At 35.8% G+C, this 27,980-nt stretch overlaps 2 protein-coding genes across 6 annotated transcripts; one reads left to right on the forward strand and one right to left on the reverse strand.

The window, feature by feature from the left end:
* Nucleotides 1-5,941: 5,941 nt before the first annotated feature.
* LOC115455338 (protein ANTAGONIST OF LIKE HETEROCHROMATIN PROTEIN 1-like) lies at nucleotides 5,942-19,955 on the forward strand. 3 transcript variants are annotated; one of them, XM_037436297.1, is made up of 4 exons: nucleotides 5,942-14,162; nucleotides 14,993-17,400; nucleotides 17,497-17,638; nucleotides 17,713-19,955. In XM_037436297.1, exons 1-2 carry the CDS (start codon nucleotides 13,830-13,832, stop codon nucleotides 15,752-15,754), a joined length of 1,095 nt encoding a protein of 364 aa, XP_037292194.1. In that variant the 5' UTR covers nucleotides 5,942-13,829; the 3' UTR covers nucleotides 15,755-17,400; nucleotides 17,497-17,638; nucleotides 17,713-19,955. The 3 variants fall into 3 exon arrangements, with proteins under 3 accessions (XP_037292194.1, XP_037292195.1, XP_037292196.1); XM_037436298.1 differs by having other exon boundaries at nucleotides 14,993-17,183; nucleotides 17,268-17,400; nucleotides 17,497-19,955; XM_037436299.1 differs by lacking the exons at nucleotides 17,497-17,638; nucleotides 17,713-19,955 and having other exon boundaries at nucleotides 14,993-16,872; nucleotides 16,989-17,073.
* LOC115455000 lies at nucleotides 14,625-24,701 on the reverse strand. Of its 3 annotated transcripts, none has more exons than XR_005111960.1 (7): nucleotides 24,479-24,589; nucleotides 23,873-23,953; nucleotides 23,743-23,802; nucleotides 23,585-23,674; nucleotides 23,380-23,470; nucleotides 15,846-19,187; nucleotides 14,625-14,932 (listed from the first exon to the last, which is right to left on the reverse strand). XR_005111960.1 is itself a non-coding variant. In XM_037436300.1 (7 exons), the coding sequence occupies exons 1-7, from the start codon at nucleotides 24,674-24,676 to the stop codon at nucleotides 18,967-18,969; spliced, it is 921 nt and encodes a 306-aa protein (XP_037292197.1). In that variant the 5' UTR covers nucleotides 24,677-24,701; the 3' UTR covers nucleotides 18,905-18,966. The 3 variants fall into 3 exon arrangements, 1 of the variants encoding a protein (XP_037292197.1); XR_005111959.1 differs by lacking the exon at nucleotides 24,479-24,589 and adding an exon at nucleotides 24,149-24,259; XM_037436300.1 differs by lacking the exon at nucleotides 14,625-14,932 and adding an exon at nucleotides 24,102-24,281 and having other exon boundaries at nucleotides 18,905-19,187; nucleotides 24,479-24,701.
* Nucleotides 24,702-27,980: the final 3,279 nt, after the last annotated feature.

Below are 27,980 nucleotides of genomic sequence, written 5' to 3' on the forward strand. Positions count from 1 at the left end.
ATATTTTTTTAATCTTTTGACGTTTACTCCGTAAAGTTGATTCCAAATATTTTATCGAAATATTATCATATGTGTCAAATACAATATATACTCGTTTTACATTTGGTTGCAAGAAAAGAGTATGGATTTTATTGTAGAATGCCTCAGCAGAATCACCAAAGGTGTTGAAAATTTTTAATTGGATTTGATGAACAAGTGCCATACCATCAACAATATAAAGTTTTGGAGTTTGTAAATTTAAAACGTCCTGCCGTGTGTTTGTACCACATTTATAATTATTTTCAATTTCATGAGCAAGTTCCGATTTTGGAGATTTTCTGTAAAATCCTTCTGCGTCAAAAAGGTACTTACAGAACTCCAAAATTTCGTAAGATGCTAAAATTGTTGTATAATAATATGTGTCCAGATGCACCATCAAATCCCCATTTACTGGTAAGAATTAAATTGGAGCCCGAGAGTCAGTTTCTAATGTTTTGAATATTCTTTTAACAGTGATATCCATAAGAGATTGAAGTTTTACTTCTGATTCAGTAATCACGATATCTTGTTTTTCTATATAGCACTCTTGCTTCTCATTCTGTATTAATTCATATGAATTTCTTTTCTTAATGTTTTATATTGCCATTTGGATAATTTTAAAGATGTTGCGATACCCAATACTTTGTCAGCAGGGCAAGCTCTCTGATTTGAATTTAGGCTGGCTCGTAGTATTGGAGCATCTTCCGAATGTTTAATTAGGTGCTTTAATAATTCAGCAAAGTCGGTCAGCTTTTCATTTCACACAAATTGTGACTTTCCACACCCACTCGGACCTGCGACTATGGCAGTAAAAGGATGATAAAAATGGAACATTTTAAACACACGTGTAAACTCGAAAAGAGCTCACGAATAAATACAACAAGGAGTTACGATTAATTGCTTTATATTTGATTTTATTTTATATGAAAAATGACTCTACCAGTACTTCAAACAAAAAACATCAATAAAACTGAATTACAATTAACTTAATACCGACATATATTTACAAATTGTAATTTTTACACGATATTAACAAATAAAATAATTTATTTCAAATTTAGATTGTGATAAAGTAAAAATACGTACATTATAAAGTTAGGATTATGAATAATTTGAAACTAATAAACACACATGCATTCGGTAACATACACATCTTTTATGGTATAGGAATTGTTAATAAAATCAAATGTCCTTTATTTTATAATGACCCCATGCTAGAGTGTTAGTTGAATTTTCTAATAAATAACGTTTTGTGTCATTATGTGATAAAGATATCTTATTGATTTTTTGGTTGATGTTTTATTGATTTAAACCTTAACATTTCATTATACTGAGTTTTCTTTTCATATAGACATGAATTACAATCCGTAAGACAAATTTTTTTTGTAACATTTTTATTTATACCTTTCGCTTTACATATAGATATATCTTGCACATCCATTGCATACATTTTTAAACGAAGACCTACAAACTCTTCGAGAATTTTACCGTTTTTCATCTTTGAAAAAACCTAAGCGCTTTTTATTCAATAATGGTAAACCATATTCATTATTTGGTGGATAGTCGGATGTATCAAAGTAATTTGCTAAATCAGTTTTAATATCAGCATAGAAGTTTTCTGTAAATATTTGATATATTAAACTACCGGTGTCAGTATAAAGTAATTTAAGTCTGTCTTGATATTTAACTTTCATGTAATCGTAATGAAAATCATATAGTAATATTTTGATAGATCCAAAATACAGAAACCGAGATAAATTGGTTTATTATAGACAACCTTAGTTTTATTTAATTGTACTGCAACTAAGCTTTCTGAGAATATGGACACACTGTGAAACTCAGGTCTTGCAATTAAAGATTGAGTGCCTTCGGTTTTTACCACGATTTAACCAGTGATTTGCTAGTTTTACATTAACTCGTTTTCTTACATTTTCCATTGTTTTACAAAATACGGAATTATTCATAAGTTTAAAAAAATCTTTCTCAAAATCTGAAGTAGCTAACGAACGCATATGAGTGTTCAAATCTATGTAACTTTTAACCATGTGGATTGTTCAAATTTAAGTATTCTGTGAATTTTAACTAATCGGAGACCTTTCCTTAAACATTGCTTAAAGTTTCTATCATGGATGACATAATTTTTATCATTTAGATTTGGGATCAGTTTCTTATTTCTGCTACTTCCTAAACACACATTTTCCGGGCAAAATGGAAAATCTGAATGAAAATTATGTAAAGTATTTGAATATTCTAAATCTACTTCTAAAATAAAACCATATTGAGCATCATCGGCGACATTAAAGTCTGTCTTTATATCTACCCATTCAAATTTACCGGTTGGGAGACATTGGGACATAGCCCAACCATATAGGTTATTTGCGTCTAAATACATAAGAAACGAAGATGGTTTGTCTGAATCATATTCCGACATAAACATGTTATTTTCTATTGCGTGTCTGTTACTACATTGCGATATACCACCCCGAATATTATTGGCTATAAACGTTATCTTATCGATATCTGTTAAGAGCTCTAAATTAATTTTAGTAAATATTAACATAGCATCCCAACTTAATCCAGGTGCTGTATAATAGTGGGCAGGATCTAATACGTATGTTTTAAGACAAACATCTCTAAAATTTTCAAATATGTCCGCTAGTAATAAAACATCCGTTTTTAAATAAAGATCGGAATAATCACCCATGTCTTTACAATTGAAATGATTCCATACATCTTGAGCATGAAGGTAATCATTTTCTGTAATGTGACTATCATTTAAAGAACTATAAAATTAATCGCGAGTAGCAAGATGGGTTATTTTTAAAGAATCAAATGAAGTCATATATTCGTATGGATAAACACCTTTTCTTATTAAACGTTTAAAATCTTCTTCACGTGGATATTTTAATTTTAGTTCATTAAATTGTTTAGGTAATAAGTTCTGAGCTAATTTATCAAGACTACTGAACATAAATTTAAGAGTCAAGAAATCTTAATTTCAAAATTCTATTATTGATTTGTTAAACTTTAGAAAACGAAATATATTTTTCCTTATTCTCAGGAATAAGCTCAATATCACCTTCATCAAAATTAAGACCATGCACTATAAAATGAACATCATAATTACCTAAATTATGAAAAAATACTGGAGCAAAATTAGGTGCTTTGTATTTCTTTGAGCACAATGCATGAGCAACTCCTTCATAAGCACCAGTGTGGAAATTATATGATATTGTAGTATCTCCGTTTAATTTGTTGCTACAAAAATAACATGACTCACTTTGACTAATATTTATTTTATCTTCATCCTTTAATGGTAACGGAGATTTAACAAAAGTATTTTTATTACAAATATTTGCTAAATCTTTTTTAATTAATTGCATAAATTTTAGTGCGCAATCCTTTCCGGTATACGATCTATATACTGAAAAATTGTCATTATAAGAACATGCGATATAATAACCAAAACTATATATACATTTCGTGTTTTTGAACATTAGCAGTTGATGATTAATTTGGGTTATTAAAACAGCCCTCTATTGGATTTAAGAATGCTTCAAAGTCAGCATATATTACAAATGGTACTCTTAATTTACGTTCAAAGTTATTGAATGAAATTTGGTTTGATGGGATTGATTCATTAAACCAGTTTCTTTTTCTATCGTTTTCCGATGGCAAACTTGTGCACACGTTAAATCAGTCATTTTCTTGGTGACGTTTTAAATTATCTAATGATGTAAATTTAAATAAACAACCGTCACAAATATGAACTGCATGTTCAGAGGTTGATAATTGTTTAGATAAAAATCTCGAGAGGTTTTTGATAAAACAATAATGACCTTTGGTACCTTGAGATATGTATAATAAGTTTAAATGAGTCGTTTTTCTATATTTCGTGAAATGTAATGGTCCTACAATTTTATTAGGTTTGTTTAATGAATCATTATTCAATCCGAAAACATTAATACTCATATTATTCAATTTCTCAAACTTATGAATGTCATTAATCTTAACAGGAAACGAGAGATTATCAAAATTTAACTTGTTAATATGTGTTATATAAGATGATACCTTGTTGGAGCTATGAATAGCTGGTTAGAATCCTGGCAATACTGCCCAACGGAAGCATTCATGATCATAATGATTTAAACATTAATAACAGCTTTTTTATATTTTATATCTAATGGCAAATCTATATATGAAGATCCACGTAATGGGTTAAATTTGTTAACATTTATGTCCAAGTGATTTATTTTAACTAAACTCCATCCACTACCCTTTTTTTCAAAATTTGTCATTTTGTTAGTTATTTCGGTAAATATTGATGTGATAATAATGTCTTTATCATCCCCTTGACAAAAAAGATAATTAGATATCTGGAAGTCAAAAGTATTGCGTAGATTTTTTGTTTCTTGTATAAAGTTAGCATTGAGAATAAAATTAACTTTTACAACAGAGTGTTCAAGGATAAATCGTTCTAGTAGTTTATACATAACGCTTGTAATATTTTTCAAAAATAATTCGGGTGTTTCAAACAAATGGTCTGAAATGAAATTAGATTTCACTCTGTATGTAACAAGTCTATTACCGAAAGCACTATCAATCAATTAAACATTAGGAAAATCATTATCGCTTCTGATTACATTATTTTTATGTGTATTGCTCTTTACGTGGTTGGTCAGATATTTTTTAACACATGTACTTGACATTGAGGACATTCAATTTTATCATCAAATTCTGTACATACAGTATTTTTTATTGATGATGATAATGTCAATGGGGCTACAAGGTGAAGCTTTTTCTTCCTCTTTATTTCCTCTTCACTCAGTAACGTCGACGCTGATCTCTTCCTGCGGCCATCTCCTTTCTGAATGACAAAGAAAATGATTAATAACATTATTAACTAAAAAAAAAATTGCAATTGATCTAATATCTAAATACTAACATTTTTCTTATTCACATTGTGAACAATATGCTTGCATGGGTAATACACCATCGTCTTCATCTGATTCAGTTACATTTCTATTTTATGTCCATTACATGGAGTGTAATAGGGAGAAATATCAGGGTCTCTTAGCATTGACTCTGGTAAAACATTTTGTATATACCAAAACCTTATAAAATGATTATATTTTTGTAAAATAATATTTTTGCTAAAACCCGCAATCTCACTCTGGGATAAACTACAAATATCAAGCGAGCGGTACATTTTCATTGTACTCCAATGTTAAAAATATAAACGGAAGAAACACGTGAAATGATTGTGAAAGACGTCCCAACCATTATACATACTTGGAATGTATCCCGTCTTCATGGATTTTCAAAACATGTTACAACTAGTATTAACATAATAAAAAAAATATTGTACTCACGTTTTGACTTGTGTTTGATCCATTTTATCACAGAGCTCGTAAAGTTCTTCGTCATATTGCGATGACATCAGTTCCATTGATTCGATGTGTTCGACAAGTTCGACGAGTTCCATGTTGTATAAATCACAGCTCAATGCATCCATGATGAGAAATGACTTAGTAATGTGTAGTTTAGAAAATAAGTTCAGACCTTATAAATACTACCTAAACAATTTACTTTACAACTCTCTTAAATGGTTATGAAAAAAAGTATTCAATTAGTTCCAAACATGTTTTGACGGTTCCCAATTACTTTACAATCGTAAGCTGGACTTGACTTGACAAATTTAATATGAAGAATCATAAGTATTTACAATAATTATACTTAGCACTAGCACAAAGAGTTTAAAATGCAAATAGATGAGTAACTTAAAACACTGTTTTTACAATACAATCTAAATTATTAAAATATTTAAGTATAGCAATCGCAAAAAATACAATGATTGGTTTCTTAGAACAAAGTATAATATCTAAATGAAATCAATTTTTTTTTTCATACAAAGAACATTTCAAAGTTGTTAAGTTATAAAAAAGTAAAAGCACTGGCACTACACACTGACACTTTTTTCATTTGTCTGTATCTATTGTATATTTCACACAATCGTTCTTACTAGCCAACTGATTAGTAATATTGTATATGGTATCCTTTACGGTTTGCAAGTTCTTATCGCAGTCAGTTTCTGCGTAATATTTAACTCGCACTTCAGCGTGTTTGCACTGTTCCATCGTTGCAATATTTTTTATTTCATTAACGTCGTAAATTTCAATTTTAATCTGGTGTGATGCATGGTGTGCCGTCATCGCTGGTAGATTTGATGTACGAAATGCCGCCACCACTCGTCGATCGACCAACACTGGATTACTTTTTCTTCTTTGGTTTTTCGAAAAAGTCATCGATGTTGTTAAATTCATTTGACCTTTTATTGGCTATGATCGCCTTTTTGAATTTGGCTGCGAGGGTCCCTTCTTCGTCACTAGGTCCGTCGTTTTCATCAGCGTAATAATAACTCTTGAAAGTATTTTCAGAAAACTGTAATAAAAATGTATGTGTATATTGTAAACTTTTTTCCATAAAGATAAGGTCTAAAATATTTTATTGCCCATACTATGCCTAATAATTCTTTTTCTATCGTAGAGTATCTTTGCTCTGTGTCCGATAGTGTACGTGAAGCGTACGCTACTGGTTTGTCAGTGCCAATGTCACCTTGTGATAATACTGCGCCTAAAGCTACGTCTGAAGCATCTGTTGTTAAAATAAATGGTTTACTGAAGTCTGGGTATTGCAAAATTAGTGCATTAATTAAAACTTCCTTACATATCTCAAATGCTTGCGTATATTCTGCTGTTAGTTTAATCTTACTTCCTTTTTTAAGACATGTTGTTAAAGGTTTTGTCAGTTTTGCGAAATCTTGTATGAATTTTCTATAATAACCTACTAGGCCTAGGAATGATTTGATTTCTTTCTGCGTTTTAGGTACTGGGAATTTCTTGACTGCTGCTATTTTATCTTCGTTTGGTAGAAGACCTTTATCGGTAAGGATGTGACCTAAAAACATTACTTACTTTTGCAAGAATTCTGATTTGTTTAAATGTATTTTTAAATTATGCGTATCGGAATCTTTTGAATACTTGTTTACATTTATCGAGATGTTCTTGTAGCGATGTTGAGTATATGATTATGTCGGCTAAATATGTTAATACGTTATCTATTCCACGTAATACTGAGTCCAATAATCTTTGAAATGTGTTGGGTGCGTTTTTAAACCGAAGGGCATTCTGAGAAATTCATAGTGTCCTCGTTCGATGGTGAAAGCTGTTTTTCCACGTCTTTTGGGTGCATTTCTACTTGATGGTAGCCTGATGCAAGATCAAGAGTTGTGAAATACTGTGCAGGTCCAAGTTTATCTAGGATGTCGTCTATGTTTGGTAATGGATATTTGTCTTCTATTGTTTCGTCGTTTAGTTTCTTATAATCTATTACCAACCTATACTTTAGTTCTCCGGTGTTATCAATTTTTTTGGTACTAAGTGTACTGGACATGACCACGGGGAGTTGCTTTCTCGAATAAAGTTTTGTTCTAGTAGTTTATTAATTTGTCTTTTGATTTCCTCTTTTTGTTTAGGTGCCTGTCTATAATTACGAACAAAAATTGCTTTATCATCTAATAATCTGAGTTTATGTTTGATTTCGTGTGTAAAAGTTAGGGGTATATCCTCATAGTGAAAAATGTCTCTATAACTGTAACATAATTTTCTGATTTCGCGGTTTTCTTCAGGGTTCATAGGATCAGTTCTTATACTGTTTTAAGTTATTTTTTAAAATTTGGTCTGTTTTGTTATCCGCGATGTTTTGTCTGCTTATGAATTTTACTCGCTTTTACTTCTTTCTTTTTTGAGAAATCTAAATATTGTAAATTTATATGACAGCTGTTTTTAAACTGTATTTCTTTTTCCATGGGATTAATAACTGTTGTTAAAACGTTACCGTTTTTCAATAAAACTACGGATGCTGGAAATATCAAACCGTTTTTCTCGGCTAGATAGTAATCTCCTTCACTGTAATTACAGAGTAGGTTTACCACTTGCTCAGATTTGGCTGAAATATTACTATATGTTTTTATGTCGTCTCTTATAGGTATGTTTGCATGATCCGTTCTTAAGATCATGTTCTTTATGTCTATTCTGGAATTTAGTGGAACCAATAGATCTAGTCCTAACAATCCGGCGAAATCTGGGTCGAAGTTAAAAATTAGAAATTTATGTGTGATGTCCTGATTAAACAGTCTTTCTAGTAATTTAATGTATGCTACTTGTTTGTGTTTAGATGTTCCATGTGCTGTTTTAATATAGTGTAACTCGTTTTTAATTCTGCATTGTATTTGTTTCTTGCGATCTAAAATTTTTGGGGAAATTAGTGACTGAGATGCTCCTGTATCTATCAGAAGTCTGCCACCTAGTTCACCAATATAAATGTATGGAAGGCGGTTATAGTTTTTAAGATCATTCATATATACTATATTTCTATTTCGTCTAATAAGTCCACGAGACAATTTTCGTCTTCAGCTTCCTCGGATGGGTTTTCATCGTTTTCACCCTCGGAAACGTACTTATCGTCGTTATCTACCTGACTATCTGATTGGAAGTAAATCTTCTTTTGATGGGTGTCTGTAGCGTCTGACTGCGATTTCTTTTGATACGCGTCTTTTTTATTGAATGGCGTGAATTTCTGCGGTTTATTATTATTGTTATTATTTGATTGTTTATGCCCGATTTACTTTGCTGATTGCGTCTAGTTCTGAGCTTAAGTTCTTCTTGTTTTACAATTGTTATGGCTTGTTCCAAATTCTCAGCATGTTTTTGTTTTATTAAAGTTGCTGTGATTGGATTGAGTTTATCCAAGAATGTCTAATGCCATTTGTTCATAATACACACTACTACTGGGTTCGCATGATATTAGTGTACTCATTAGTATTTTGATTTTGTCACCGAATATATCTAACGAACTATTGTCCCTAGTGATGTTCATGAGTTCTTGGACTAATTGAATTTCTGTGCGAAATTCGCCAAATTTCTTGGAAAGGATCCTTTTGATATCTTCCCAAGTTTTAGAGCCTGGGCTCTCTGACAGAGCTTCAACAGCTTTACCTGAAAGCTTATTTCTAATCAAACATGCCATTATGTAATCGTTTCTGTTTGCGATAAGATCTAGTGCATTCTCTACACCTTCGATGTAATATGCTAATGTTCTTTTGTTACCATCGTATGCTGGTAATAATTTGGCCAGAGTACCATACTCTATAGGAGTTGGTTTTGTATCTGCCATGTGTTTTTCATCATGTAGACTCTTGTCGTTGGCCATGTTAAACTAACTAAACAAAATATCTAACGCTGATTAAAAAAGTTTATAATATCGTTTTAGATATTAGAATTTGCCCTTAACACTAAAAATACAACAAGTTGCACATATGTTAGTTTGGAGGATAGTGAGGGAAAATCTCGGGAGTAACAGAGCCTATGCTTACCCCAGGAGCATTGCCGATGAGAGGCTTGAGTCTTTGGTGAACCTGGTCGTCTTGCTAGAGCTTCGCTTTTCCGCTGCTGCTTGCTGCTGCAACTGCCACTGCTGCGCCCGCTGTAGATTTCTGAGCTCGCGGCACGGACACGTCGTACAAAGTACTTATTCGAGCCGAATCTTCGCGAGATACCGACTGCGCCAGTTAGGAGGTGGGCGACGGCAGGAGGGTTTTTAAAAAGACAAGTGCTCAGCTTGACAAACTGATACAGACTTATCTCATATTTATTTCCTTTATATATTTATTACATGACAAAGGGTTTCTTAGAATCTAGTTTACAATGCGATAATATAATATACATAATGATGGCAATATCCTTGCCTTAATTACGGAAGATAACCTTAATAGGTTATCGTAATGTCTCATAACACTTAGGTTACGTGAGAAAACTAGTGTTACTGTGACATAACTAGCGTTAGGCGCTTCGTTCTGGTGCTTCCTATAGAAAAAGGATAGCCTGACTTTTGGTGGGGTTGATAGTGATGCGCCATTTGCGAAACCACTCGCCGAGCTGGTCGGTGGCGGCCTGCAAAGTGCGCACCGCTAGTTCTGGGTCTCTACGTGAAGCGTAGAGCGCCGTGTCGTCCGCGAAGAGCGCCAGATGGGCGTCTTTAAATCTAGGAATATCGCTAGTATACAGCGAGAAGAGAAAGGGTGATAGCGCGGAGCCTTGCGGGACTCCGGCCGAGATCGTATGACGTGTGGAAAGGGTACCCTCGACGCGATATTGGAACCGCGATTCGACAAAAATTCTCGTATGATGTGCACGATCTGTGTGGGCACGTTGAGAGTGTTCAGCTTGTACAAAAAGCCGTTGTGCCACACTTTGTCGAATGCTTTCTCAACATCAAAGAACTTAGGAATAGACATGCTCCGTGATGCGGAGTATCAGATGCACGCAACTGTGCCTATTACGAAAGCTAAACTGCTCCAGAGGGAGCAGATTGTGGGAGTGAGCTACTATTTTGAGACGGTCGAGGACGATCCGCTCATAAAGTTTCCCTATTGTGCTAAGAAGACTAATCGGCCAATAAGAGGCCGGTTCTGATGCGGGTTTACCCGGCTTGTGAATACCTATCACGACTGCCTCTTTCCAGGCCTCAGGAAAATAGCAGTTCTGGAATGCTGAAATGAAATGAAATGAAATGAAGTTTGGAGAAGCCTTTACGGAGAGAAAGTAGAATCCAAGGCGTTATAAATCTCAGTGAGGATGACTGGATCCGAATGTCCCAGAGCCCTCATTCTACTCGCGCAGTCGTTAATTAGGGCGTGTAATTGGATGATCTCTGGAGAAGGCGAGTTGAGGCGAGGAAGCCGTGCCACTAGACGCCGGAGTCGCCGCCACCTGAGGTTTGGAGGGGACGGGAGCCTTCGACTGGGCTACCCTGGAAGAGTTAGTCTTGGAGGTCGAGGGCGTTGGGACGGGAGCAGGAACGGAGCCGCAACTGCTGTGGTGGCCGGAGTGGCGGGAGATCCTCCGGGACAACGCGAGTCGGCGCGTACCGCGGTGGGAAACCACGGATTACGCACCAGGGTAGGGGCCAAGACGAATTTCTCAGCCTGAGGGGCCTGGTTGGTTCTATGAGCCCTAACTTGGGGCTTGTACTTAGCTGGATGGCCAGATTGCCGGCAATTGGTGCAGGAAGGCGGCTCCGCACACTGGGTCCTGTATTTGGGACGCGGGCACTCGGACGTGCCGTGCTCGCCGAGGCACTTGACGCACCTGGCGGGAAGGCGACAGCCACGCGAATTGTGACCGTATTTTTGGCAGTTGTGACACTGCCCTATCTGGTTTTTCTTGTGCTGAGTCTTAACGGTGAAGCCGCCGAGACCCGAGATATCGCGTATCTCGTATAATGACTTGACGTCATCTGGGAAACCTAGGACTACCAGGACCATCTCATATTGAGTGCGTGGTCGTGACGCGCGGGATTAGTGGGGCATCCGGTGCACCTCTAGGACTGCAATGCCCTTGGCCTGAAGGCCTTGTTGGACCTCTACGGCCGACATTTGGGTAGGTATGCCTCGGATGACATACCTGTAACGGCGCTCGTCCGGGAGCGCAAAAATATAGTAATGATAGGCTTTGCTATCGAGATAAGTACTTGGTTAGCGCCCGCTGGTCGTTGATAGACCCGGGCTGGAGGGACAGCAGTTTGTGGCTACTGTTCCACGAGTTGGTTGGGATGATGATGCGCTCGTTGGTTAGCGCATCAAAGAGTGTTTGAAAGGGGTTAACCCTTGGGGGAGCTGTAGGTTAACCCTCGGTGGCTTTTTAGGCCCCTTGGGTTGGGATTTCGACGGTGGCGACGACTTCGTCGAGGTGGCGGGCTTGGAGGCCGCGGGTTTGGTTTTGGGCGCGGAAGGCGCAGAAGGCGCTTGGGAGGCAGGGGCGTTCGAGCTCTGCTTCTCCCTTTGCCCGCTCCCCACGGTCGTGAAGCCGTCGTCGTCGGGCTCCGACGACGCGGCCCCAGACTGCGATTCGCTGGAGTCGGGAAAAATGGAGCGCTTGTACGCGTAGTTGCGGTGAACCTGGGTCTGAGTCCATGGCGAGGTCGAACACGCCAGTGCTGGCCGGGCTCTCGGACGGATTAGATTCGTCCGAGAACCCGGGTAACTCCGGTGAGGCCGGCTCCGCCTCGGGCTCATCGGCTACCGTCAATGAGTGGACGATTGATCGGAATGAAGGGTCGTCCTTAATATACCCAGCGAGGGTTGTCAGCAAAGCGTGTTTCGCTTTGCCGATATCCACCGCCGGGGACTCGTCAATGGCCATAGCCCTAGTCTCCGCCATAGTGGGCGCGTCCGGGCCTAGGAGCATTTACAGTTAAATAATATCGTGGGGCCACGAGTGGGATCGGGACCCGGGTGCGTTCCGCCTGGGAAAGAACCCGGACTGTGGCTTGGTTAGAGCCGCGTATTTATACATTGATATTGTTTACAAACAAGTAGAGGTGGGGTATTGGTGGCGTCACCAATACAAAGGACCAATAAATGATTCACACTAAATGTGTCATACTACACCTTATGATCCATTGTTCAATGTACTCGCTACTGTAGGATAAAGGGTAGTAGGGCACTTAACTCTTCCCTTCTCAAGTTCAAAATCGTCATCCGAACTTTAAAGATGATGATTTTGATAACATCTTTTTCTGATGTTTACATAACTTAGTTTTATACAGGGTTGATGATACACGAGAGGGGCATTAAATTAAACCACGTATATTATACATGTTCAGTATTAATTCCTAATAGCACAAAAACAGATCGCGTGAAAAATACAAAAGTATTTTTTTCATACAACTTAAATAACTGATTAATCAAAGGGATATGCAAACACCATTTATAAATATTTATACTGACCTGCGTAACAATCGCAACGTCGCAAAAATTGTCTTTTGACTTGTTATCTCGCCGCGGGGGGTAGCGGGAGAGTGCAGGGCGCGCGGCGTCGCTCGGGCTAGAGCGTATTTGTTTACATTGTATGTAGGTATACGTATGCAAGTAGGTAAAGTAGTATGGACACAACAATAATTACTTAGCACTTATTATTAAAATTTTTAAATTTTCGATATGTCCGCCATCGTTATTAACACACGAATTATATCGACGAACAATATTGTTTTGATTTTTTCTAATAATGTCACTATTAACGGCTAAACTTTTTAATTTACTAAATGCTAAAATAATACGATTTCTTAATTCAATTAATGAGTTAACGTCTGTGGCATACACTACACTTTTAACATATCCCCACAAAAAGAAGTCCATAGGAGTGAGGTCCGGGGACCGTGGTGGCCATCGAACAGCAGTGCTATTCTCTAACGACACAGCTTTGCGCGCAACGCTGCCGCAGCGTTGTGACGATAGTTTGGAATTCACTAAGTTATCAATAGCGACACTAGCGCTTAAGGCTGTGACGGTCGTGAGTTTGAACTACTCAACGGCGGGCAGTTTGACATTCTTCGCAGAATTCGGTATTCTCTAAAGGTCGATTTACATCAAACGAACATAGAGCTAGAGCTAGAACAAGAGCATTCTTTTGTAATCTTTTAGTGTAAACGAAAGCTAGAGGTATCGATTTACATCAAACGAACATAGAGCTAGAGCTAGAACAAGAGCATTCTTTCGTAATCTTTTAGTGTAAACAAAAGCTAGATCGAATGTTCTTTGCTCATTCGTCTCAATTCTGTGGTTAGTATTGGTAGTGCTTCGTTTTGTCTGACTCTGACAGCGATATCATTATTGCAAGTGCTGCATTTATTATTTTGTCGCAAAAAACTCAAAAAATAAAAGAAGGAAGAGACGTTGGTGGGTTACAAATTTAATGCATCGAAGGAAACTGGATAATGTAGGTGAAACAATGACGGATATGCAAAAACAAGAAGAAAGTGGACAATTCCAAAACTTTTGTAGAATGGCGCCAGAGGATTTTGATCATTTACTATCTCTGACCAGCGAAAAAATTCGAAAATCAAGTACGAATTTTAGAGACTCGATTCCTGCATATGACAAACTAGCAGTGACTTTGCGATTTTTGGCAACTGGAGATTCCTATGAAAGCCTCATGTATTTTACTAAAATGTCTAAATCGACAATATGTAATGCTATATCTGAAGTATGTGCAGCAATAAATGAAGCATTGCAAGACTATGCTAAGGTAAGTAAAGTTATTACTTTTATACATACCTACACACCTATTATCACGACCGTAATTATTAGTGAAAGTAAGTAAATAAACTAAGACAATTTATTTTAAGATATTTATTTAAAAACACAATCAGAGAACTTAAATAAACAAAAAGGAACTAGAAAAGATATACATGTTACTTAAAATGTTTAATAAAATGCAGCAAAGACTCGCTGGTTTCTTCAGTTGCGGTATCATCCGGAATGTGTAATTGTTGGTCTAAATTGACATTACTTTCTGAACTGGCTTCCATTTGGTTGGGTGGAGGGATTGATCTGAGGCTACAGAATACACAATGCAAGTATTTTGTGAACTGTTTGAATATGAAGACATCGGAGTTGATGCTAAATTTGACTCATAATCAAATTTCCCCAAATCAGCGTCGAACAGTATATTATTTATGTAATGTTCAACATACGCTTTCGTCTTTTTGAGTATTCGCGATGTTTTGAAGCAACATGATTTCCAAAAGCTTGACTCTTGTCCCTTATCTTTGAATCATGTGTATCTTTTAAAATACGGTAGGCTTCGGCTACTCGAGGGTCTTCATGTTTTGATTTTTTTGGTGGTATTGTGTGGCCAGATTGCAGTGATGTTGATGGTTGCCATTGTGGTGTGGTGTTTCTTGACCCTACTGAAGCTGCAGGTTGTGAATGTGTTGTTGAATCTGACTGTGTATCTGCATTAGGGTCCACTACCGGAGTTTCTTGTCCAATTCGCTCATTCTCCTGCTCATCAGCCTGTAAAAAAAACGGTTTAATTAATATACACCCTAAAAATAATTTTTTTATTCATTTCAGACACCGTCAACAGAAGAAGAATGGCTATCAATCGCTCAGGAATTCAATGAGAAGTGGAATTTTCCAAACTGTATTGGCGCTGTAGACGGGAAACACTGCGTCATACAAGCACCTATTAACAGCGGAAGCGACTATTTTAATTATAAATCCACATTCAGTGTGGTGTTAATGGCCATAGTAGACGCTAACTACAATTTTATATTCGCCGATATTGGTTGTCAGGGCAGAATATCAGATGGCGGAGTTTTCAGAAACACTTCTTTCTATCAGAAACTACAAAATAATGAATTAAATTTGCCCAATGACCAAAGCCTTCCAGGAAGACAACAGAATATGCCATTCGTATTTGTAGCAGATGATGCATCCGAAAAACGAATTTACAACTACCGTTTGTCTAGAGCAAGACGAATAGTAGAAAATGCATTTGGCATTCTTTCAGCAGTTTTTCGTGTATTGCGAAAACCTATGTTGCTACAACCTGATAAAGCATCTCTCGTCGTAATAACCTGCGTGTACCTACATAATTATTTGATGAAAAGGAAAGCTTCTAGGAAGCTGTATAATTCACCGGGCATGATGGACAGAATTGAAGATGACGTCGTCATTCCAGGCCAGTGGAGAAATATGGACCGTTTATCATCATTTCTCCCGTTACCCAACACTGGACGAAGACACACTTTGCAATGTGAAAATATCCGGAAAGAATTTTCAGACTATTTTAATTTGACTAATATTTTGCCATGGCAAAACAATATTGCATAATGAAAGCGATATGTTACTTTATAAAAGCGTAAATAACCTAACCTAAAATTATGGTAGAATACCCAATAAATAAACGTAACTACCTACTTACCATGTTTTTATTTTGGTTAGTGTCGAAATCAATTGTTTTCCTCGGTTTATATTTGTCCATCAAAAAGTGCATGCTTGTAAATGCAAACCATTTAGAATTATAAATACAATCGGCACCGCTGCCTGACTTCGTACTCATTGTTTTTTCCTTTCCCGGCGGTAAGATGCAAGAAGCGAGTCCATCTTTTTTTGTACCTCTTCAACATTACATTCCAGTTGTTTTGCGATTTCCCGCCAAGCATCTTGTTTGTAAGTTGTATTTTTATAGTTTTCATACGTCGGATCCCACAGACATCTGAAATTGCGGTAGGCTTCTATCTTTAATAAACATTTTTCTTGAGACCAATCCATAACTTAATCGATAAGATACGTAAGCAATCGCTAGAACACTAAAACGCTTCGATGAGACCGCTCAGTGGCGCGAGCACATCCGAACACGCTAGAACGCTCTAAGCAACTGTTCGCGCGCTCTTGCGCCGTTTACATCAAGCGAGCGAGCATTCTTAGAATATTCCATAGAATCTTTGCGAACGCACTAAGAACAACGAAGGAATGCTCTACGCCTGTTTACACTAGAAGAATTAGCTGTAGTGGGGATAGAATGAGCATTCGCTCGTTTGATGTAAATCGACCTTAATAAAAAACAGCGACGACGACGCTCATAGCCTCGCCCGCAGCCTCGATTTATTCTGTCAAATTTAAAAGCTACATTATTTGCGCTTTACTCCTTGGATTTATTTAGTGTTCCAAGTAATTTTGACTGTTTTGTTCCTTTTATTTATTCCAAATAAAAATGGCAGCTCGTTTAATAATAAAGCTACATTTATTAGAAGACGCTAAGAAAATTGATGATCTAAACAAAGCTCGACTAGCGAAACAATTAAGAAAGTTGAAAACAATATCCCGTGATGTAGACTTTATTCATGTTTATCGGCTTTCTGAGGATTTAATTAATATATTAGAAAGTGATTTATCTTCTTACATGCGTCCGCGAGTACGTTCCAGTGGTTTAACTAAAAGGCTTCAAGGTTTGTTTGTTTTACTATTATATTGGGTACTATTTCAAGCAATGATTTCTTTAATCAATGAGACAATGATGGGTAACCACATCATAACAGAATTTTATTGAAATCTTACGTTTCAGATATTATGTATGCACTTTATCATTTTTGGCTAATGGAAGTTACCAAAAAATTATTGGCAAGAATGTAGATCTCAACCTTCTACGTCTAGAGCAATTCATGAAGTGATAGACGCTCTGAATGAATACTATAAATATTATTCGGAAATATATTAGATTCCCGCAAAGCCACAATGAGCGTCAAGTGCTCAAGTCAAGGTAAATATCAAAAGACTTTTAAGTTAGTTACTCTAGTCTTACAAGAACAAAAGCCGGTGTTTGAAATTTGAATTCTTATTACAGGTTTTATGAGAAATTCAAAATCCCAGGGGTGTTAGGTTGCATCGATGGTACCCTGGTTTCCATGATACGTCCTAAAGAAAATGAGGAAAGATATTATTGCCGTAAAGGTTATCATGCCAGGAATGTTTTAATTGTTAGTTGTTAATCTATCTTAAGTATGGGTAAATAATATTACAAGTGTAAATAATACTAAAGCTTTATATAATGTCTATTAATTTACTTATTCCAGATTAATGATGCTGAACTGAACATCTTGCATGTGGATGTAACTTTTGGGGGTGCAACACATGATAGTTTTGTTTTAACGAACACAAGAGTGAAAGAGCACATTGAAAATTTAAATAGTAATGGAGAAATTGTGTATTTACTTGGTAAGATAATATTTACAATAGAACATTTTAATCACAGAATGGCAATTTATTTAAGTTTCATTCATTAATTGCAGGTGACTCAGGGTATCCTCAAAGGAGTTATCTAATGACTCCCTTCAGTAATCCTGAACCTGGGACTCCAGAGTCATTATAATCATTTGCATAGCAGTGCACGTAACAGTGTGGAAAGGACCATTGGAATACTAAAAGGGCGGTTCCGATGTCTATTAGTTCACAGGGTGCTGCACTATGATCCTATCATGGTGGGAAAAATAGTGATAGCTTGCTGTGTCTTACATAATATTTGTAATCGTGCTGGCCTGCCAGCTCCTAAGTTAGACCAACATGATGTAGACGAAGAGTCTAGATTACTTGGGATTCTTACTCAGCAGCCTGTCACACACCACAACTTGCAGAGTGGGTGTACCAGTAGGAGAGATTTAGTAAATCAATTATGGCGAGCCCGGTATGTCTAAAATGTTTTTCCTTCTTGCAGAAATAAAAATAATGTTCAGATAGTATCACTGATGTATCTCACCATAATCAATTAGACAGCCATTGTTATTTTTTTTATTTATAATGAAATCATTTCATAATAATTAGTGTATGGATAATAATTGTTTTTTTTAATAAAACATAAGAATTATTTTTATGTTCACATTTATTATTTAATAATAATAATTATTATAATTAAATCAAATTAAATTAAATCAATCAAATTAAATCAAATTGTTATTTCTACTTTTACAATAATATTACTGTTTCTTATATTAATATTAACACTATTATATTTTTTGTTAACTTTTTACCCTACATAAAAAAATTAAAATAGTAAAAAATAGCAGAGGGAGTTGCAGGAAACGGCTAGTCTTATACTACAATTTTAATTAATTAATAACTTTAATAATATCCATACTTAAAAGTAAAATAAAACTGTAAAATTAATTATTTTATTAATTACAGTCAATTGGGATAACTTTGACAGATCATCCTTATATTTTTTTTGATAACTTTTACTATATGTTAAATATATAAAATTTGAGTTATTTAAAATGATTACCACAAAGAAAATACAACAATTGCGCGCGGTAACTTTTAAGACGTTTTTGACATTAAATTCGTTCAGCTTCTGTTTTTCGAAGAGAGTTCGCTTACAAAGTTTGTTATATACGCAAATTAAATTTAATGGTTTTACACTAAATATTGCCACATAAAAAATTGTGGTTGACTTGACTGTCAAAGTTACCCTTGTAAATCAAAGTTACCCAGATTGATGATACTGATATTCCAGACATTCAACTCCCTCGCCTGATGGATGCACATAAGTCCTACAATGCTTGGGTTTGCCTTGACCACGACTCGCTTATATTTTTTAAGACATCTAACATTTTCTGTTGGTTCTCAATAAGGAGCCTTTCGTTTTCTAAACGCCTCTCTTCAATGGCAATAAAACGTTCTGTTAAGCTCGCCATATGTGAACGCCTTTGTGATGGTGGTGAGCGTTGGATCAGACGACGTCGTGCCGTTACCAAACGACGCCTTCGAGGTACTATAAACATAAGAATTTAATACAATTTGTTTATTTATTAGTATGACACACCAATAGCACATACATTTTACATTCAAAATGCGACACTTATAATAAAAAAGAACCTAATGCATATGCCTTTTATGGGTATGTACAGCATTCATTAAACACAATATGCTTACATAAAACAAAGAAAAAAGAACTAATATATTAAAGAATAAAATTAACACATACAAAGGAACATAATAATTATTATATAACATTTATGAAGGGTTTTTTAATTATAATATTAAAAACTACAACTGTGTTTACATTTATTAATCTTTAAATAATATTTATTCAGTTTGTGTTTGAAATGTTCTAATTAATCATGGTGAATATCAAAATTAACTAATAATTAATTATAGCATAACATTACATCTTCATTCCCAGGGTTAAGTAGAAGACTATTATCCACTATTTGATAAGGTATATCGTCGGTGATACTGCAATACCGCGTAAGCCACAGGTGCTAATAGCGCGTAACTGATGGGTGACAAATTTTACAGGAGAGCGAAAAAACTGAATATATATTTATCGTTATTACATCTTCGGCTGATTGAACTAGAAACTAATTGTAAATTGATGTACTTTAGCTATCAATATGATCCATTAGTAAGAAAACCTCATAGACGATTAATAAATTCACTTTCGCGGTATTGAATCATCGTAAATGAATTGTTGTTGAGCATTTTCACTATTTACGCTTATTTGTAAGAGGGATAAAATAAAAGATTGGGTATTCAAAAATATTATTTTTATGCGTCTTTGAACACGATATCAGTCTCATATATTTCAAAATAAGTAAAAATATTATTAACTTTAGATGTAAGCAGTTTTAAACTGCCTACAATAACTATAGAAACATCAAAAACATAAAATAAACATTTAGAAACAAAAAGTGTACCTACTAAATAAGTAACTTAATAAGTAGATACATAGAAGACAACAAAAACATAATTCTAACAAAGTTTAGAAAAATATAAGTTCTACATACTACGAAGTAGTAGTAAGTAATGAGATCTTACATTTGGAAATACTCTTATTTAAAAAACATCTAACGAAGTTTGGTAATAATTAAGTAGATACTTAAATTAATGAGATCTTAAATCTTGATATAGGAACTTATTTTTTTTAGAGGGTAAATCATCGTAAAATTGATGGCAATCACGAGGAATAACAGTCTTTAATTGTTGCAAATGCTCATATTTACTTTCCAGTATAGGCAATCTAGACTCATAAAGCCTTGGTACGTTGCTTATCAATGTAGAAATATTCTTTGGTCTTCGAGGTAGTGGAGTAAATTCACTTTCGAAGTGCTTTTTAAACTCGATAGTCCCATTAGGATTATATTTCAAAACTCGCAAGTCCACAACACAATCATCGCCAGAAACACGCCCAGGGCGTATAGAGTCGTAAACTTGGTACTCTTTAACACTGTAGTCTTTGAAGAAGGTATGATCGGGTTGTTCGACTTTGTAAGGAAAAGGATTCTTTCGAGCAACTTTGGTAATAGTTGCATATTGCGATGGCAGGAAAATCTCGACATTTTTGAGTTTTCTCTCAATAAGTGAATGCACCGAATCCACCTCCATTTGGGTGTGGCCCTTCTCCAGATACTTCTGTGTAATGGTAACTTTCTTATCCATCGCTAATCTCAGGAGAGCGTTAGAAACAATACTGTTCCTATTCTGCGCAGTACAACCATCCGTCCATATAATTACATCCATAAGATTATCTTGTAACAATTTCGTTATATAATCTACAAAGAACGACGCATATGTGGTAGCTTTCAGATCACAGGCGGTCTCGTCGAACCAATAACAGGTAACATCGTTAGTACCAATGTTAAAAACTGTGAAATTATGCACTGCCAATTTGGTTTTAAAATATAGCGCACTAGCCGACAAAGTAGGACATAATTTCACGGCTTGCAAATCTGCAGTAATAGTATGAGCAATCCCTTGTTTTGCAATTTCTTTATCTTTAGTCTTTTCGGTTCGAGCTAAATTTTTCAATTCGACGTGACGCTGATAATCTTCTTCGGAAACATTACCCACTGCATACGAACTACAATAATCACAGGCATCTTTTTTTGGCTGAAAAAGAGCTATATTTTCCTCACTTAATAGAGTTTTCTCGAAGCTACTGGCTTGGCTTCTGACGACGAATATTCAACGTATAGCTTGTACAATTGTGCTTTCGATTGTATTATCGGTTCTACATACTGTTTCGTGGTTGATTGGCGACAATAATGTGCGGGTAATTTGGGTAATAAAGATAAATAGCATTTGAAAGAATCTCGTTTAGAATTATGCGAAATCGGAGCCGGGTTCGAATTAACCGAATTCACAAGGGTCTTATCACCAAGCCAGTAGCGAACAGCCCACTCTTTTATGCCTAAGGTCGCCAGAAATGTCTTTAAACAAACTCTTTCCTTTTTGCCATCTATTTATAAATAATATAATTTAGTATCTGATCGTCTAGAATTGCCTTCAATAGTCTTCTTTTTAACGTGTTCCGTGTCAATCATTGATCTTACATACATTTTTTTCTCAAACCATGTCATGCTCCAAAAACGATTGAAAACGTCCTTTCTAATGTCTTCAGATAGGTTTGGGCAAAAAAAAATTTTGCTGCGAATACAAAATGCTGACATACACTTAGGGCCCATAGATCTTTCAGGTTTCGGCTCTTTCTGATGGTACTTATTACCTACTTTCTTAAATCCAAGATAAGCTTTTCCTAACATTCTATCCTTCTTGTTTAGTTGTCTTTTCCAGGTTTCAGAGTCAGCTTTACGTTTTTCTTTTCCTTGAGTCTCTTCCAGCTTCTGGTTCCAAATTTCTTTCTGGAAACCATTCAGGATCATTAGATTCCATAGGTTCTATGTTAGTAATATCAGATAACGGCACGTAGTCTGGATCGGTGGTGGAGTCATCGGGAGAAAAATGTACGATGGTTTCTTGAGCAACAGGCGGGACATCAGTGGACGAAGTGCTAGGATTTTCAAGGTGAATTTGTATAACTGTTTCTTCTGCAACATTCGGGATAATATTGGATGAAGAACTGGGATCGTAATGAGTAAAATCTGTAGCCACTTCTTCAGTGAATATTGGCACAAAAGTAGATGAAGTACTAGTATAGTCTGGAGATAAAACAACAAACGTTTGTTCTGTATGTACATCTGGAATGGCAGTGAATGAAGCCTGACTGGGAGATATGGGAAAACATGTTGTTAACGTATCGCAATTAGCTATATCCTCATCAACATCTGTTAAGTTTTTGGGTAACTCATGAATTTTTTGAGGTATATTATGATAGGTATATATGGTTGGATTTTGAGAACGATTTTTGTCTAAAATACTCTGCCTTTTAAGAAGAAGTTCTTGCCGTCCTTTTTGGAGATCCCTCAATGTTGTGACCTTCATACCATCATCATTTATCTCTTCCATAATCTTTTTTTTACCTAAACAGAAGAAAAATGAGTTACAATGAGAGTGTTAAATCCGCGTAAGTAGGCAAATCATTATGCAAAGAGAATGTTAAAATACCGCGTAACTACCATAACAAAAATATTAACATTTTTAATATTCAATAAGATAAGTTTTAAATCAACTAATGCTTTCAAATTGTACCTAAGGTATTAAAAAATCAAAGTTTAACATTTACTTACCGTTTGATCCCAAAATATCAATGAAAATCACTTATATTACGGAGGCACAAACAACGACCACACGCTCCAAGTAATGCTGTGTAGATACGCGGTATTGAGGATAAAATCGTCAGTCCACAACTCACGCGGTTTCGACAAGTGTAGTTTGAAGCGATTTGATTAGTTATAGCGCTCGCGTTGTTACACGGGACGATGCCAATCGCTGTCTAGAATTCATAGGCGCGAAATTTCAATTTTGATTTTTTCGTACTTCCGCGGTATTTGCAATTGTTACTTACGCGGTATTGCAGTATCACCGACGATATTAGTTTCATGTGATGGGGGCAAACCTACCAGCCAAAATGACCTACATACAATATAAGCATTGATGCTATAGGCATTCAAGTATACATAATGTATTGATTGAATAATTTTGGAGTATTATTGAAAAAATCTGCAGAAAAATAAATAGGTATTGTCTAACCTAAGTACCAAATATAATAATTAACTTAGCCTTACATGAAGACGCGATTGGGGCATTACTTCTGTGAGCCACCTCAGGTGGTGAGTCTGCATTAGGTCTGATTGAAGATGGTCCTGGCTGCACATCCTATAAAGCAAATATAAATAGGTACTTACTTACATTTATTTTTATATTGATCAACATTAAGATTACTCCAAGTCTCTTAATTGATAATTACAATATCCGTTTGATTGAACTTACTGATAATGTAGGGGTGAACTCTGTTTGGAGCAGTGCTGCAGTGGTAGTCGTGGTGGCTTCTTCAGGTGCAGGTAGTATTTCCACATGACTCTGTAAAATTTATTTTAAGATATTTATAATATGTAACTTCACACATTAATGAAATGTAATTTAATTACCTGAAGTATACTCTCTGACTCTGGTGTCTGGAGGTCTTCATTAACATCTTCCTGTATGCTCTGAAAACAAAATCTGACTTAGCATTCTTTCAAGAAATAAAGATATTTTTATGGTTTCATAAATACATACCAAATCCATAGCATCCGGTGCTTCAGATATATTATTTGGCACATTAAGATTTAAATTAGAACTTGGCCCAGGTTCAAATATCTAAAAAATTAATTATTAAAAATTAGATGGCTATTATAATAACTAGATGATAAAATAGTTTTTTTTTTAATATATTATTTTACTAACTTTAACTTAAGATACTATATTGCTTAAGTAAACAAGAATAACTAAAAAAATAGACAAATACATGCTCAATTTCAAGCTCCCTATCACCAATAAAAAAGCGTTCGCCACCTATTACAGCAATTATTCTCTGTTCAATTGCAGAAAGAAACCGCTCCTCGAGTTCGCCACCACCTGTACGTTGCCTAGCCATTCTTATTTGGCTAGCTTTTTTCCTCACTGCTGACTTTTTATCCTTCCAATACTAAAACAAATGTCCAATGTGACTTTAAACAATATTTTATATTTCATCCCAATAGTATATTATATGCCATAACTAAGTACTGAATTTATACTAAAATTCGTTATTAATAACACATGTACAAGCCGTAAGCACACCTACACTTAAGTATGCAGATGACCTACACCATGCCACCAATAATGCAATAAATGTAAACAAACCTTTGCCCATTGCTGCCAATTTTTAATGCAGCCACTTCCATCGCTATTTAATTTAACGGCTACTTCTTGCCATGCCGCTCTTGTCCGATCTCGGGCATGGGATGTCCGAGCGTGCCCTGTCGCAAGCCAACGTCTTTCTTCCAAACTTTCCAATAACATCTCTACTTGCGCATGAGATGGAACCGCACTTCTAGACATGCTTTAATGAAACATTATGTTCAGATACAGCAATAAAGGTAAAAATTAATTACAAAAATATAAGAAATTATTTAAATATTTCCTCTTTAAATAGCTTGTAGTATCAAAGTTCCACATAGGTAAATACAATACCTTTTTCAATATTGTGGCAATATTTAGCGGTTCTATATATTTATGTAAAGTTATCATAATACTTACATTTTAGTGTATTATTTTGTCCTTTCAAATCACAGAACTTTGGCACTTTAAATCAAAAAGCAACTAAAATTTTAAAAACTTTGGAGTCTTGACTCAAGAATCAAGTGAAGTCAAGTGTTTTGTTTACAAAAAATAGCGTCGTTTGTAAGTGTTTTAAAATAGGCACAAGAACGAGTCGTTCAGCCATACTTAATGTAATATTATAAATTCCATAAACTCTTATTATTAATAAGATATTCGTTAGTACTTTTACTCTTTTCATTAAAATACATAAATATAAACCACTATTATATGCCTAAACCATGTTTAAACCCATAAAAGTCTAAATCGAGGTTGATCGATTGTGATTTAAAGAAATTTGTTTCAAGCCTTAATTTGTCGTCGAACAGCGCCGAGACGTTACAGCCTAGAATTCGTCGACGAGCATAACCATGTTAGTGAATACCATTAAAAACAGCGTTGCGCGCTCGGGCGATCTCAAGGCTGTCTCGACGACGAGCTCGTCTTCGAGTACAGCCGAGAAATTGTTACTTAGAGAATAGCATAGCAGGTCCGAATCGACCGATCCACTGCTGCCCAAACATTTCAGTTAGCCTCTCCCTGGAAGACACCGCTGAATGCGGTGGAGCACCATCCCAATAACTGCCGATGATCGGTTAAGGGCAGTTGGTCAGTGTACTCAGCAACGGGACCCCTTAGTAGTTCAATAAATTTAACCGCTGTAAGGGTGCCGTCAATAAAAATGGGACCGATAATTTGGTTTTTGTGTATGCCAGCCCACACATTTAAACTAAATCGGTATTGGTGCTCAGACTCTCGATACACGTGTGGATTTTCTAGACTCCAGTATCTGCGGTTTTGCCTATTCCAAATACCATTGCGAGTAAATGTACTCTCATCGGTCCACATGACATTGGATAAGAAATTACTGTCATTATCAACTTTATGTAATAACCACTGGCAGTTGTTATTCCTGACTGGCAAGTCCCTTGGTAATAAGGCTTGTACTTTTCTGAATTTATAAGGTTTCCATTTATTATTTTTTAAAATTGCATGCACTGTCCTATGGCATACTCTAAACCTCCGTGCAGCTCTATGGAGGCTCGTTGTCGGGTTGCGATCAAAATATTCTAGTATTTGTTCTTCCCGTGCAACAGGTATTTGTCGCGATGGAACCCTCTCCTGATGCGGCACTATTGGTTTGTTCTCGCGTATTCTTTGCACTGCCAGTACTATAGTGCGGGCGTTCCTAGGGCATGAGCGACTGTTGCCATACTTCTCTCGGTAGGTTCGCAGAGCTAGAGCAGCGTTTCCATGGCATTCGCCGTAAATTAAAATCATATCAGTGTATTCTGACGAAGTGTATATAATACTAGGCATTATGAATGTCTTGGTGATGATTTACGTACAGATACACTTAATTATCCGATCACAATGAAAAACACAGTCACTGGTTAATAATCACAAATCCGTGTCCTGTCACAATATTAAGAATCACTAAGTACAACTAAAACTTAAATACTTAAATCACTTAATAATCAACGTTTACAATAATGGCGCGTGCTCAACTACAACAAAACGTTACCGATGCGCAGGAGCTTCAGCGTTGCGCAACGTGAATCCAGAAAGAATTACGTATTTGCACTGAAAAGGTTAAACAATTTCAGTACCTGCACGATGAAAATCCGATACGTTGCCGCTCTGATATTTAGTATTTAGCATTTTTACACTTTTTGAAGTATAAATTACACAAAATTGATTCTTAATTTAATGGAATAAGCACGTAGACGCACGCATATTATTACACCATAACTTGTTAATACAAGGAAGCAATAAAAACTCTCACTTTCTCTTTCATTATGAGAGTGACAAATCATTGTAAACCGATTGTTCCGAGTGTAAATAGGGTTGTCAGCTATGTCGATCTGAAATCCAGGAAAAATAAGAACTAATAAAAATTGAATATTTATTATGAAAGAGAAGTAAAACATTTTTTTTAGGTAGGTATGGATTATTCACATGAATGAAATTTTATTAAAGCTACTTTGAGGTTAACGTTTTTTCCTCTTAATGTTGTATTCTTTAACATCGCGAGCAGCTTAGAATGTCTTTTAATTATAAACAGCAAACTCGTAAAATCTTTACATGACGTGTGGTCAACTTTAACGTGAGATTCATTAAGGCGATTATGACTTTTGACTGTAGTTTATTAATTATGCTGAAAATACGTTCGGCAGTAGCATTAAAAATGGAATTTTCACACAGTTCTCTGAGTAAATATTTGTCATCGTTCAGTTTATTTGGGAACAAAACCAATACAAAACTCCGAACAAAACCGAGTGGGTAAGAGACTTGAGTGCGTGCGGTACGATGACGACCGGCGCGGCGAGGCAGTCCAGTTCCGGGTGATTTTTACTACGTTCTTAAGGTCAGGAGATTTTAAAATCGGATTGCCTTTTGCCAGGAGAGTTGGCAACCCTAGGTGTACATGACCCTAGATAAGGAGCTATATGTAGATACTGACAGCTGTTACGGCAGATACATCATGTTCTGAATAAGCAAAAACTAAAAAAAAATCCTGTGACTAAACTACTGTTTATATTTAAATGATCTTATGTGTAGGGTCTGAAAATATTACATAGTATACGTGGTTTAATTTAATGCCTCTCTGTTGTATCAACCTTGTATTTTATTAGAAATATTATCAGTACACAAAATAATATAATGTTACGTGCTAGGGTTCCCAATAGACAATGAAAATACCGATTAGACTTTAAATAATAATACAACACTTTATTTACTACTAAAACACTGAATAAACACATTAACACAAACACAGCAGCACGTGAATTAACACTGCAACATTAAATCACGAAATCACTTAATCACAAACACTGCGTTACACACAATTCACTGTATGCGCTTCGATATCACTTGTAGTTATCGCTCTCGATCGCGTTGTAAACAACACTGACTCGCACCCGGCCGCGCGCGCTCCTTTTATACCCGGCCGCATGTATTATCGGTCGATAGATATCTATGGAACATTCTCGAAAGATCCAGAATGGTCGAGAACTCTCTAGTATAATTGGGGTCCCTTATCGTG

This window comes from Manduca sexta, chromosome 7 (assembly GCF_014839805.1).
Source record: "Manduca sexta isolate Smith_Timp_Sample1 chromosome 7, JHU_Msex_v1.0, whole genome shotgun sequence".
Taxonomy (NCBI): domain Eukaryota; kingdom Metazoa; phylum Arthropoda; class Insecta; order Lepidoptera; family Sphingidae; genus Manduca; species Manduca sexta.